The sequence below is a fragment of the Schistocerca serialis genome, chromosome 5, assembly GCF_023864345.2.
Source record: "Schistocerca serialis cubense isolate TAMUIC-IGC-003099 chromosome 5, iqSchSeri2.2, whole genome shotgun sequence".
Classification (NCBI taxonomy): Eukaryota; Metazoa; Arthropoda; class Insecta; order Orthoptera; family Acrididae; genus Schistocerca; species Schistocerca serialis.
Genome location: NC_064642.1, coordinates 86,839,754 through 86,854,780, shown reverse-complemented (window position 1 = coordinate 86,854,780; position 15,027 = coordinate 86,839,754). Strand labels below are relative to the sequence as shown.

General features: G+C 37.2%; 1 protein-coding gene across 9 annotated transcripts in view; it reads left to right on the top strand.

Annotated features, from left to right (window-relative positions):
- The window catches only part of LOC126481682 (H(+)/Cl(-) exchange transporter 4), a 403,512-nt gene extending 389,004 nt beyond the window's left edge, over positions 1 to 14,508 (top strand). For all 9 annotated transcript variants that reach the window (XM_050105618.1, XM_050105619.1, XM_050105625.1 and 6 more), the window contains 9 exons: positions 4,491 to 4,638; positions 6,265 to 6,404; positions 6,522 to 6,704; positions 8,444 to 8,658; positions 10,722 to 11,071; positions 11,775 to 11,985; positions 12,158 to 12,321; positions 12,408 to 12,621; positions 13,376 to 14,508. In XM_050105618.1, the coding sequence (XP_049961575.1) occupies positions 4,491 to 4,638; positions 6,265 to 6,404; positions 6,522 to 6,704; positions 8,444 to 8,658; positions 10,722 to 11,071; positions 11,775 to 11,985; positions 12,158 to 12,321; positions 12,408 to 12,621; positions 13,376 to 13,466 (1,716 nt within the window). In that variant the 3' untranslated portion in view covers positions 13,467 to 14,508. The remainder of the gene's footprint in view (positions 1 to 4,490; positions 4,639 to 6,264; positions 6,405 to 6,521; positions 6,705 to 8,443; positions 8,659 to 10,721; positions 11,072 to 11,774; positions 11,986 to 12,157; positions 12,322 to 12,407; positions 12,622 to 13,375) is intronic.
- Positions 14,509 to 15,027: the final 519 nt, after the last annotated feature.

Here is a 15,027-nt window from a genome sequence, read left to right as displayed (position 1 = left end):
ATAGCGTGCTTGTATCAAACCTGAGGCCCCTTGGAGAGGTATGGAGACCAGATGAAGTCACCCTGGAAGTGGCCTCTCTTGTTGGCTCTAGTCGAGCTCCAGAATCATCAGATCTAGCACCTGATTGTAGATGGGCAGCCATTGGATGAAGTGGCAGGAGGTAGGTAAAGCTGGTTGGCCCACATGGGATCTTCAGCTGGTGTGGAGTATGTGTCAGCATCGGTAGTAGTCGAAGACTATCTACTGCAAGATGAGCAATGAGTATTTATAATGGCTCTGTCCAGCTTTGTTTATGATGATGCCCTGCTTTCAGTTGTGTAGGGGACCAAGGCAGCACAGCATCAAGCCGTGGCGTGCGGTGACTTAGCTTGCCACTGTGGAGGACTAGTCTTGCACCATGCTGCTACAACAGTATTCCATCCCAACAGCAGGGTTTCACATGAAGCTAGCTCTCCCTCTTCACCATGTGTTGTGAAGTCTACATGGAGGGATGTTGTCACAACACTATAGTCCAGTCCAAAACAGTGGGCCACTTTAATGTGGGGAGGGGGTAAAATACTCCATACTGTGCGTCATCTACCATGGCTTAATGGACATGATCACTGGCTGACTACATGTGGGTTACTGGTTGTATTCTCATCTCCTGTGATTATTTATCATTTAATATTGATGGTTACCTTGACAGTTTTATGTGACAATAGCAGTCATTCTTGGACAGTGTAGCATCCATAGCTCTGTCGTGATAGGATAGACTGCAATTTGACGACACATTCAGCTGCAGAGAGGCACAACAAAAAGATTGTTACACATTCAGATTTTGCCCAAAGCCTCCTTCAGAAAGGAAACACACATACGACAGCTGCCTGCAGCCAGAATTATGGCCACAGATAGCAGTAATGTGTGCATGAAGTGTGCTTGTATGTATGAATGTGTGTGTTTTCTTTCAGAAGAAGGCTTTGGCTGATAGTTCAGTGTGTAATAGTCGTTCCATTGTGCCTGTCTGCAACTCAATGTGTCACCTTTTATGAGGAGTAGCAATCTATCCTTCTACATCTGTATTCTGCAAACCTCCATGAAGTGTGTGAGGTAATGGGCGAGTTGTGGCACCCTGGAAATATTCTAAGTTCGGAGTTGGCATGGCCGTGCTGGGGCCTCTCAGTGGGCCGCGGCTATTTGGCGGCCACGTGGTGCCAGATGTTAGCTGGGGTCCATGGACTGCATGGCTGGGAATTCCATGGTGATGCAGTGTCGATGAAGGAGACATGCCGGGAGTGCCAAAGATGGTGGACTTCGTGAAACCTCAATGGCAGACATTTCACAGTTCGTATGGAAATTAATAGTAGCCAGATGAATCATGATACCTCAAAAAGAAACATATACATTATCATTATTTGCATGATGATTGTGCGGGTGTAATCAATTTTCAGTATCTATGTTAGTTTAAAGTTTAGCATCTGACGATAAATTATACATGTAACACCCAGCAACGAATTTCCAAAAGCTAAATGGTTCATTCAATTTTGTCGGTCAGCATGTCTGCAGAAAGCTATTAGTGTAAACCTAAATTGGTATAAATTACAAGCATGTAACTTGAATAGTAAATGAGTGGCCGATTACTATTGATTGCATCAGGCCATAAGTACTCCATAGTTACATGGAAAAAATGGTAGCAGCATGCTTATAAGTGTATTTATTCATCTATGTCTTTGTTTATATCCGATATATACTATTCATGAAGAAATTGGTCAAATATTTACTATGTTTTAGAAAGCACACACACACATTAGGCTACTGGCCTACTTTTACTTGCTATTCCTTTGATATATATTTATTTGATTTGTTTATGTATTTAATAATCTGTGTTAGAGCGTGTTTATGATCCAACTGTAGGAATATTTATTTAATTTCAAGTTATTTAAATGTAAATCTAGTATTTCATTTCATTATGTTTGTGTGGGTGCATTGGCTTGAAGACATGGTGCGAGCGCTGTAGCCAGTCACAGCGCTCGCGAACGGGAAGACTGGATGAATGCGGGAGAAGTTCTGGGCAGTATGGCACAGGACACGGGGGGAGTCCGGGACAGTACGGTGCGAGGGACGCACAGTCGTGGGAAAGACTTGGCGTGGAGCAGTTTGCGTGTGGTCACGGGAGATAGAAACATTTCGTAGTGCCAACTTGTGTACTTGTGAGATTTTTGTGGCTTCTGCAGTGAAGACGTAGTATGCATTTGGAAATGAATATCTCACGAGCTATGTTGTTGTTCATAACTGATTACGTGAAGTAGGAATCTATTGTTTCCCTGTTATTCAACTTGTGTTTTATTTAATTGCTGGACCATTGACACGAATAAGTGTTTTGCAGAAATATACCACATTCTCAAAAGTACTTCTGCTGTTGTACTCATCATTTAAAGTCATTAAGAAAGTACCTGCAGATTTTATTTAATTGCAATCTTTCATTTATAAACATCTTTGTTACCTTCTAAATTCACAATTGCTGAGTGATAGGAACCTTCAGCCATTCGATTCATGTGTATATTGTATAGTGTGGACTCAGCAGTATTTGGCCTGTAATGCGGCAACTACGTATCCCAGCCCCTAGACAACAAAAACATCCAAAACTTTTAATATTTCAACTCTGAGTCTGTGGGTGCGTAGTTGAGGGCCACACCACACATCATAATATGATTTTATTTGAAAGCCTGCCAGTGCATGGCAGAGGGTATGTTCCATTGTACCAGTTACTAGGTTTTTTCAAATTCCATTCACGTATGAAGCACAGGAAGAATGATTGTTTGAATGCACCTGTGCATGCCGTAATTATTCTAATCTTATCCTCATGTTTCCTGTGTGAGCTATATGTAGGGGGTTGTAGTATATTCGTAGAGTCATCATTTAAAGCTGATTCTTGAAACCTTAACAGACTTTCTAGGGTAGTTTATGTCTATCTTAAAGAGCCTCCCAGTTCAGTTCCTCCAGTATCTCTGTGACACGTCCCACAGATCAAACCTGCCTTGACCGTTTGTGCTTCCCTTCCCTGTGTACATTCAGTATCTCCCTTTAATCCTATTTGTTAAGGGTCTCTCACATTTGAGCAATATTCTAGACCCAGTAGCATGAGTGATTTCTATGCAATCTCCTTTGTAGACTGATTGCACTTTCCCAGTATTCTATCAATAAACTGAAGTCTAAAACCTGCTTTTCCAATGAATGAGTCTATGTGATCATTCTGTAATATTGTTGATATTCTTCCTCTTGTTGAGCATAACTTATATTGACTCAGAACTCATTCCTTCCCTTTACTTCTTATCAAAACAGTGGGTTACAATTATTGTGTGAACAAGTACTGGAGTCGAAGAAAAAGAAATGAAATATAGTGACCTTAAATGATAAAATTACACCTTTGTTTTTTTTCTCAATTTTGCTTGCAGGAACACAGGAACTGTTGAAGTAAAATTGCCAGTGGGCCTAAATTCAGTAATTAAAGAGAATTTCCTACTGGTTAGGAACTTCCTTATACAGCTTTCATTTATAATATAAATAACCAAAGTAATTTAAGAAAAAGTATATTGTATATTTGTTTGCAAATCTGCATATGCTCCTCATGATTGAGAAACCTACTTTATGCTTATATTTATAGCAATTTTAAGTTACAGGTTGTGGTTTGTCTACAGTCAAAAAGAATACTTCTGCTGTATCTTTTTTATGCAAATGCTTGTTGAAACAGAACATATCCAAATCAGATTCATAGATATTCACTTCTGTATGGACATAGATGGAGATAAAATTTAAAAATAAACATCCAAATAACTCTTGACCTTGGTACTGTAAAAGGCATGTCAAGATGTAGAAACAAAACAAGAGGGTGATTCAAAATTTTTAACTTACCATCTGAGCTAGTCTCACAATATTTAATGTTGTACCCTGAAATATTACCATGTTGCAACCTAAGACACCAGATGTCCACAATAACAAGCAGTTCTACTGAGGACACTGGTCTTGGGGACACATTTATAGGTGGTCTGACCAAAGCCAGCTGATTACGAAAGCAAATGTACGTTGTTACTTACACAGACATGACTGTGGTGCACTGGTTAATTTTATGCCTCACCAGCTTCCCTGAAAGGCTGGCTAAATGTGTTAACCGTAGCAAAGGAAGAATGGAAACAAAAACCACCTACAGTGATCAGAATTCCTATCCTCATGATTAAATGGAGTAACAGGGACAAAAGGAGATTCTAGATGTTACTAATTATATGGTTGGGGGTCTTTGAAACACACAGTCGTGGATTCCAGGACACTTTATACCAAACAGTATGTGTGTATAAAAGTAGAAAAAACAAGCTGTTCTGTCCAGTGTTCCATCAAATTATAACAACATTCTGTACAGATAAATTATGGAATCTTTCATATATTGACATTGTTTGGCAGAAATTGAACTGCAACTGGCAATGGTTCAAATTTAACACACACTTTTTTTCTGTTTTCAGATAAAAACAATTCTGAGTGGGTTTATCATTAGAGGATACTTAGGAAAGTGGACATTGATAATAAAGTCTGTAGGTATAATGCTTGCTGTATCGGCAGGCCTTAGCTTGGGAAAAGAAGGTCCTATGGTGCATATTGCCTGCTGTATAGGTGAGTATGAACAAGTTTGTAGTTTCTTCACTTTGTGTAAAATAATAAATTCACCGAGAATTTCATGTTTCCTCATATGGATCAAAACTCTATTCCCAAAATCCACAGGAAAAGGCAATGGAAATCCATAATCAGATGAAAGGTAGGAACTTCCACTCTATGGGTTTGGAATTGATAAAAGGAAAATAAACTTCCATCCCCTTTCAGAAACAGTGTTATTCACAGAAAGATTTTAAATGATGATAGCATTACCTTCTTAAAAGCTGTAAAGCTCGTAATGGGCACGCTGTAAGCAATGTTTGAATATGGCTTGCTTAAGAGGAACTACTGTTCCCCTTCTGTGATTAAAAATATCAAATTATACAGAGTCGTCATTTCTACTCCAGTGTATGATATGTTCATATGGTATTATTGGTCAGGAGACGCCATCTGAGATTGTTTGGCCGCCTGGCACAAGTATTTCTATTTGACACCAAATTAGCAATTTGCACTTCAGTGAATATGAGACAAAAGGAATGTGACAACACAAAATATCCAGCCCTGAGCAAAGACATTGTTTGACCAGGCCAGGAATCAAACCCAGGGCCCCACAATCTAGGGCAAGTGATGCTAATCATTAGACCACGAGCTGCAGAGTTCTGCTGCATAAGCCATCATCACAGTTGTATATTGGTTAACCCTTTGGCTACTGTGAGTTGGATGTGATGGCCATGCCTCAGGTTTCGCGTTGTCGTCTCTCTTGCCGTGTCCGAGAAGCTAGTACTTGAGGCACACAGGACGGTACTTACCCTGTCTCCTTATTCTGAGTTTTGGATAGTTTTGACATAATTAAGAATATTTATTTACACTGTTTATGTTCGCTTATGTTCCTTTGTGGTAGGCAAGGAAACATTTAAAACTGTGATATTTTGTACCTTCTCATCATAAAAGCCTCAATGAGGCTATTTACAGTTGATTTGGTTTTTAATGCATTTTAAATCATGTAAAGTAATGTGTTTGATTTTATTCTTTACAATACACCTTTGTTTGGAAAGAAATTTGATTTACAGCAAAATATTATATGCAACAAGTTCTGCATATAGCACTGAAATCAAAGTGGTGACATGGTTGTGTACTGTCAATTTAATGTCATATATAGGATTTAAAGCTAATGATAAAGTGTGCTGAGAGTTGACACACAGCTCTTCAAACAAACAGGAACCTTTCTTCAGCTAAGTGACGAAAAAGTGTGAATCGCAAACCCCCCCCCACACACACACACACCACTTGAAATATGTGATCTCCAATGTTCTAACAGTCACAGGAAGTTGTTCTACAAAAATTCTGGTGCTGACACCTAGGCATTATTAAAAATTACTTTAGTTTGGTGCACTTTTAGTAAGGTGAAACACTTTTTAAGACATCATGTCCTTTCGAGAGATTTGTTAATTAAGCATTGAAGGCCAAAAGTCACTCAGGTAGTGGTGTATGTACGTGGAATAAATAATTTCTTCGGATGTTTCCTATAGTTTATTTAGTGAGGATACATCTTCCATTAGTGATGTAAAAGTTTTTTTAAAGTAATGATCTGCTATGACTGAAATTAAGAAGCATCTTGGTTTAAATTAGTATTTGTTTTTTTCACAGGTAATATATTCTCCTACCTTTTTCCAAAATATGGAAAAAATGAAGCTAAGAAAAGAGAAATACTGTCGGCAGCAGCAGCTGCTGGTGTGTCTGTTGCCTTTGGAGCTCCAATTGGAGGGGTCCTATTCAGTTTAGAAGAGGTGGGATTTTTGCAAGAGAATTTCATTATTCGATCAGTTATAAAAAAGTAAAATACTTCACAAATATGCGAGAGAAAATAAATATAATATGTAGATTAATATTATTGCCTTCTTCAGGTCAGTTACTACTTTCCACTCAAGACACTGTGGAGATCATTCTTCTGTGCTCTTGTGGCAGCGTTTGTGCTGCGCTCCATAAACCCTTTTGGAAATGAGCACTCTGTGCTGTTTTTCGTGGAGTACAATAAACCATGGATATTTTTTGAGCTGGTTCCTTTTATTGGACTTGGGATAATAGGAGTAAGTAGACTTGTCATAGTTCTTTTGTTTAAAATACTTGTGCACATTAAATTTTGGTACCCTAAATTTGTTGGCAGCTACTTATAGTTACACTGTAAACTCGTTTTCTAAAACTGTTTTGATTCTACTACACTTCTCTCAAGAATCTATATGCCTATAAATAATCGCATTTATTAAAATCTATTTTAGTGAGTTACTAATATCTTTTGGTCATGTATAAGAGATAGTGACAATCGTGTAATTACTATAACTTGCGTGTGATCTTCAGTTCTGATGTAACACCCAAAGAATCTAAGTGTCATTTTCATTTGTGACCACTTATTTAATGAGTGTCTGCCCTTGTTTTTGCTTTTGTTGTTGTTGTTGTTGTTGTTTTTGTCATTGTTGATACAGAGGCATTTCAAATAATGAAAGATGTTGCCTATTTGATCATAATTACCTGTAGACTTATCAGATATTCTCAAAGAATGTAAACATGCTGATTTTGGACAGCATTATGAGAAGTTTTGTTTAATGTAAGGAAGGATACTAGACAGGATGTGCTAGGAGGAATGGTCAGTATTCAGGGAGATGACAGGAACAGTCATTCAAAGCAAAAAAGGCTAGTAAACATGGCCTCTAAAATGCATACTTTAAGAGCTCTGAGTACTTTCTCACTTTCTCAGTAGAAGAGATGTTTCACAGTAGCGAAGATGAAAAAGTGCTCATATTTTTCAGATATGCAGTTCAGAACATATGTTTGGCATCGAATGATTGTTCCTGTCGTATCCCTGAATACTGACCATTCCTCTCACGGCCATGTATACGAGTGTAAAATGAATTTAAAGATTTTACAATTTTATACTCGGTTCATGTTAGTGACTTGTTCTCTCTCTCTCTCTCTCTCTCTCTCTCTCTCTCTCTCTATATATATATATATATATATATATATATATATATATATGCACTTCTGCCTCGACTGACATCTCTGCCCAAACTCTTTGTCTTTAAATATGTCAGCTTGTGTCTGTATATGTGTGGATGGATATGTGTGTGTGTGCGAGTGTATACCCGTCCTTTTTTCCCCCTAAGGTAAGTCTTTCCGCTCCCGGGATTGGAATGACTCCTTACCCTCTCCCTTAAAACCCACTTCCTTTCGTCTTTCCCTCTCCTTCCCTCTTTCCTGATGAGGCAACAGTTTGTTGCGAAAGCTTGAATTTTGTGTGTATGTTTGTGTTTGTTTGTGTCTGTCGACCTGCCAGCACTTTCATTTGGTAAGTCACATCATCTTTGTTTTTAGATATATATTTCCTATGTGGAATGTTTCCCTCTATTATATATATATATATATATAATGTCCAGTAAGGAAGCCTAACCTCAAGGTATGCTGTGCATTCATGGGGTGTAGGGCTGCTGTAGCAAAGCAGCCTTTGGCAGGCCCCTGTTGTATGTGGCTTATTTAGACATGCATGTTCTGATTGAGTGGCCTACGTAATTTTGTTGCCTTTTTCGGGATATAAATGAGCCCTGACATTCTTCTTTTCAAATTGGGCCACTGGTAAAAACTAGCTTCAAACCACCTAAGATTGGAGTCTGTGAACTTTCCTTCAAATAGTAATTCAAGAACCACTGGTAGCAAGTGAAAAAATTGAAAATTTATTTTTGCTGTTGTAATGCCCACTGGTTCTTTCAAATTTATTAAAATTTTTAATGTGTCTTGTAATTATCTGTAAAACTTACACTGATATTTCTTGTTACAGGGTGTAATAGCTACAATATTCATAAAAGCGAATCTATATTGGTGCCGCTATCGCAAAGTTTCAAAGTTGGGTCAATATCCTGTTACTGAGGTACTGGTTGTTGCAGTGATCACAGCAGTTATTGCGTACCCTAACCCATATACACGCATGAATACAAGTCAGTTAATTTATTTGCTGTTCAGCCAGTGTGGTGTTTCAAATTCTGACAACTTGTGGTAATTATTATTACTATTATTATTATTATTATTATTATTATTATTATTTCTTCTTCTGTTAATTTTTTCCTTTGCTTTGGATTGCATGGTACATTTTTTCAGACATTGTGAATTTTCTTAGCTGACATAATGATTAATAAAATATTTGAGCATTAAGTACACTTTTTAATTAGTGTAAACTTCTTGTAAGTTACATTTGTATTTGTAATTACTTTGATATTCTTTATGTTGAATGAAAGATGCAGAAGTTCCTTTCGTAAACAGAAGGAAAATGTTGGTGTGGCCTGTGGGAACATCTAACTGTACATCTCAAACATTTGGCAAAACAGTTTCTTTCAGTGTAGTAAGGGGTGGGGAGGGATGAAAAGAGGAAGAGAAAAAGTGACCGTGTCACGTCAGAATCCAGGGTATGCAGGAGGGAGTTGTTTCAATAAAAACTGTCAAGTGTCCATTTTCCTGCTCCAGTGTCCATTATACATACTTTTTCTCTCTGCTGCTTTAAGGTCTTAAATGTCAAGAATGTTTGTTTATTAGCCAGCATTATTAAGTATACTTATTCCATTTTACTTATACACATGTAACATTAAAACTTGTATAGCATATGAATAGCTGATCGGAAAAGACAAACACATTTAAAGTGAAGTCCTACTTACTGTCATGCACTTGACTCTCTTTCTCTTCTAAACATTGGCAGCAGACAAGAGATTACTGTCAATTAATAGGAGTTAAAGATACATCACTGAGCATAGTTAGAAACTATAAATTGCTATTTTGGATAAAATAGCAATTGAGCCTTGTCATTGTAAACTGCTAAAACCAGTAAATTGCAAATGTTCTGACACACTTCCTGTGGACTTCTTCAGAGCGGGTCACCATTGTACCTTGGTGTCTTCCTTTATATACTGTCAGTTTTGGTTATCTGATGGTTACCAATGATATATATCTGAGATGTCGTTGGACAATAAAAAGAGGTGGTTGTGAAGGGGTGGGTGTATGGTACGCTGTTGTGTGTGCTTCTCTGGCAGCTGATTGGAAGGTGACTCTAGTATATGAGTGGTAGAGGGTAGTGTATCAGGTGCTGGTTGCCTGTGCCACTCTGGTAACTGATTGGTAGGCACTCTGTCATTGGTGATTGGAAGGAAATAGCAAATTGGCAGCTTAATTATCTCAATTGCCTGTATAGTTTTCCTTTGCGGCATCCACAGCTTCCGAGAAAGTGTGCAAGATTCTTGAAAATTTATAGTTCAGCCACATTTCTGGTGGTGTTCTGCTGCACCTGACTATTGAAATAATTTAATGCACCAACAACACGAACAGGGAACTGCTGGCAGCCAGAATGTAGGTAACTTGTGGCCATCCTCACTGTTAAAATTGTTAGGGTGTTTAATTATTTCAATAATCAGTTGTAGCAGAACAACACCAGAAATTTGGCCTTCCTATCAATTTTCAAGAAACTCGGGTGCTTGCTTGGCAGCTGTAGATGCACAATGGAAAATAAGGGAGGCTACTGAAATAATTAAGCTGCTGATTTACTGTTGCCTTCCAATCACCAATGAGAGTTTGCCTAACAGTCACTTACCAGAATGTGGATCAGGCAACAGACAGCTAGTATGCCACCTCATACCAATCAGCCACCAAGGTAGCACAGGCATTAGCTTACTGTACAGCCAAAATTCTATAACGGCCCGTTCAAACTGTCCAGTGACATCTCAGATATAGGATGTGTAGACACCGGCAAACCGAAAATGACAGTATGTAAAGAAAGAAATTCCCCAGCATACAGCAGTGAAATGGCCTGAAGAGGACTGCAGAAAGTTGGTCAATAGTCAGAAATGTAGTCGTTTTAGTAGTTTACAATGATGTGGTTAAACACCCAAAATTATTTTACCCAAAATTATTTTACCCAAAATTATTTTACCCAAAATTATTTTACCCAAAATGGCACAGATCATGGAATCCTATGAATTGATATGTTTTGGAGTAAGTAATTTAGACTCCTTATAGACATTGCTTCCACAAAAAATTGTAACAGCATAATTGCCCTGTTCCTTGCTTTCTTGCAGTGATTACAACCGCAATTTCACTGATGTTACTTCAGCCATTGAAAAGGCAGCTGCAGGACCAGGTGTCTACAAAGCAATATGGCTGCTAGTGCTGGCTTTGATCTTCAAGCTGATTGCAACAATCTTCACATTTGGCTTCAAAGCTCCATGCGGTTTGTTCATTCCCAGCTTGTGTCTTGGAGCAATTATGGGCAGGATAGTAGGTGTTGGTGTGGAACAGTTAGCGTATCATTATCCACATGTGTGGATGTTCAGTGGAGAATGTTCCACAGGAGATGATTGCATTACTCCTGGGCTCTATGCCATGGTGGGAGCAGCTGCTGTTTTAGGCGGAGTGACACGAATGACAGGTGAGAAGCATAGTTGCTAGAATGTAGTTAATAACCTCATCAAAAAAGTATTGACATGAAAACTTAAAAAGACTGTATAAACTTGGGTATTTAATGACTAATTGTGTGTAGACAGACGTGGTGTATTTCTGCAATAAGAGATCAGTATATAACTTTAGAAATGATTTACTGAGGTGAAATGCAAAAGAGAGTACCTTGTTGTAATAATTTTTTCCTCTTATGTTTAACTGGACAAAAATTGCAGATTTTAGTTAATTTCATAAGTGAAACCTTTGTTGTCGTCCAGTGAAATAACTGAGGAGAAATGAATTATTCACTGGGAACTGAAATCTCTGCCCAATAATGCTACATTTGCTTTAAAAACTACTAGAGACCCATATCAGATTGAAAATTTCCATTGTATCAAAATGTGCCACATTAAAAAAGAACTAAATTTTCAATAAAATGGTACAAAGAAAAGGTGTTTCATCACACATGATAGGAAGTATAAAAGTGATTAAATATGCTCCCTAAAAACTGCACATGTATTTTCTAATATTTGCCCCAATACAAAACTGATTAATAGTGAATTGGTAGTACTGTTAATGGCACAAATAAAATTTACTATAAAAAATTTTTTGTTTTTTTTTCTAGTGGTGCAATCTCATTTTTCTTCCAAACTCTGTTTATATGTACTCACTCCTGTGATTTTGCTTCTTTCCAGTATCTCTTGTGGTAATAATGTTTGAACTGACTGGTGGAGTACGCTACATTGTACCTCTTATGGCAGCTGCTATGGCCAGCAAGTGGGTTGGTGATGCATTAGGCCGGCAGGGCATATACGATGCCCACATAGAGCTAAACGGCTACCCATTTCTGGACAGCAAAGAAGAATTTGCACACACATCATTAGCGGCAGATGTAATGCAACCAAAGTGAGAAGCACAGCATAAGAAATATTTGATACTGAATTTGAAATAATTGATAAAAATTGACGTTTCTTAATAAATACAGTGAACTTTGGTATGCCAGACATACTTAAAGTGACCTTACAATGTTGTTTGTCATCTGTTGATGTGGTCATTCCATTAATGCTTTATTTTCCAGGCGAAATGAAACACTGAGTGTCTTAACTCAGGATTCTATGACTGTAGAAGATGTTGAAAGTCTTCTCAGAGAAACAGAACACAATGGTTTCCCTGTAGTCGTATCAAGAGAATCGCAGTACTTGGTAGGATTTGTGCTAAGGAGGGATCTTAACCTTGCCATTTGTAAGTCTACGTCTTTTTGTGTTCAACTGTTTCATACTTCCAGAAATTAGAGCATTGTGCCTCATTTATTTGTTCTCTTTGTGCAGCAAATGCTAAAAGAACTCAAGAAGGCATTTGTGCTCAGTCTCTTGTACTGTTTACAAGTCAGACTCCAGTCCAGACAACGGGGCCTCCACCATTGAAGCTGAAGAAGATACTTGATATGGCACCAATCACCATTACGGATCAGACTCCGATGGAGACTGTTGTTGACATGTTCCGCAAACTCGGATTGAGACAGACGCTTGTCACACACAATGGGTAAAGTCATAACTGTTATCTTTAACTGGAAATAAAATTGTTGTACACCCAGATTGTCAGTTTTAGTTTCTACATTCAGTGCACCCTGTTGACCAAAAGGTACCTCTATTTGACATGTTAGTGACAGCACTCAAAGTAAAAAAGTGAAAAATCTGCAGGAAGTAGTTCATAAAACCTGAAAACACACACACACACACACACACACACACACACACACACACACACACACACACACACACACACATGTTATCATGTGTAAAAGATATGATTACAATTGACAAACCCTGTTAAAATTTAAGATACATGTTGCAACTGAATTACAGGTAGAGGAATTGCAGAACCATTCATTCCAAAGACCTTTGCTCAGTATTCAGCACACAGGAAATTTTAACACTAGAAATGTGCGTATGTTACCAGTGTAAAAAATCTGCAGCAGAGCAGACCATAAACATCATAAAGAGAATCTTATCAAATTGGAAGGGAGTGGAACGTTTCACACTCATTCTGAACAGATTCACTGTCTCACATTGCCTCTAAACACACACATCCCCATAGTGCTTCCAAAGAAGACAATTTGGATTAAAAATAAACTGATCTATAAGTGCAAAAACTATGTTCAATATTTTATAGTGCCAGCAACACATTCTTTATACGTATCTTCAGTGTTTTGTAATTGGGTTTGAATATTACATATGATGACTTTGTTTATTAGTACTAACTATTGGTTTTTCTCTTCCTCTCTATCTCCCTGCAGACGGTTGCTTGGTGTCATCACAAAGAAGGATGTACTGAGGCATCTAAAACAAATGGATAATGAAGACCCTAGCTCAGTGTTATTTAATTAGTTCATTTTTATAAGGAAAGGGAGACTATGTTGTTAACATACCAATTTCAGAACCTCAGAATAGTGATATGTTACTACCTATTTTACAGGTAGGCAGCTATGTGATGTAAGTTAATTTATTTTAACTTTGTGATGGGACTTACGAAAGAAGCTTATACACTTATCCATTATTTTATACACACACACTGTGGCTTTTTGTTGCTTGTGAACTTATTGTGTTAACCTTTTATTGTGATTTTTTTTTCACGTTAATGTACCAGTCTGCAGATTTTTTAGATGTGAAGTATTTTCCTTATGCCTGGATTGTAGATAAGAAACAATGTGGCAGCTGGACATTTAATGCCATTGTAAAAGTATTTACAGTCTAATATTTTTTCAAGAAACATTTATATGTAAGGTATTACTTCGCTTCTGTAAATATTGTATACTACAATTTTGCATTGAAATATTACACATACTCAACACATTTTGTGCTGCCAGTGAAGTGTAGATATTTTGTAACATCAGGCAAAAACTGTATGTTTTTTAAAAAGTGAACCTTAAGCATTTCACAGTGTATTGAATGGGCCTTCAGTAAATCTGTTTACACAATATTATTCTCCGCATCAGTGAAAGACTATTTCTCGAGTCTCAGTGCTATAATTTTTAATAAGTCATTTTAACATTTATTATTTTAAAATATAGATTAAGATTCATTGAGAAATTATTTTTTTATTAGTGTTACTTAAATGCTACAAATCAAGGAACATTTTAAACTCTTATTGTCACAAGAGTGAGTTACGTCAAGCTGTTGTTGTATTGATATAAATGAGTATATCAGTCAATCATCATATTTGTTATGAAAAGTAATAATGTATATAATTTAGCTGTAACTCTATGCATGCAATTCTGTGGAAAGATAGCTGAACTTGGATAATGAATTTTTTGAAAAACTTACAGTTGTTTTAAGCCTGTCAGTCAATGAATGTGGAACTAGTCAAAATTTCACTAACTGTTCTGTAAGGATTGTATTTCCAGCAATATACTTTGTTGAAATTTTTAAATCTTGTTTATAACTTTTCTTATTCAGTTATTATTAAAACAAAAGGAGAAACATAAATACAACGTTGAAGTTATTAATGGAGCCAGCTTTAAACGTAATAATAAGAGCATGTCCTTTCGGCATTGAATAATATGTGAAGTGCATAATTGGCAGAATTTAGTTTTTGTATAGATATTCTTTGAAGGTCCGTACAGTCAAACCAAGCACCAAAGTGCAGCTGGTTAAATTTTGATTGCAGTTGAACATGATCAAAGACAACTGGTTAAGACAAGAAATAGAACTGGTTAAATGTTCTGATAATGAAATTTAGCCAATGAGTGAAATGGCACGACTGATACCGAACTACAAATACAAACGGGTAATAATAGGACACACGGAGAAGTCTTAGCAGAGCATAGTATCAAGGAAGATCACAACTTTGACTTTCAAAACACAAAGCTGCTGTGCTGAGCAACTGTCTATTGGGACAGAACTATAAATAATCCATTGGCATAATATTCATGAGAATCTCGTTAGTATG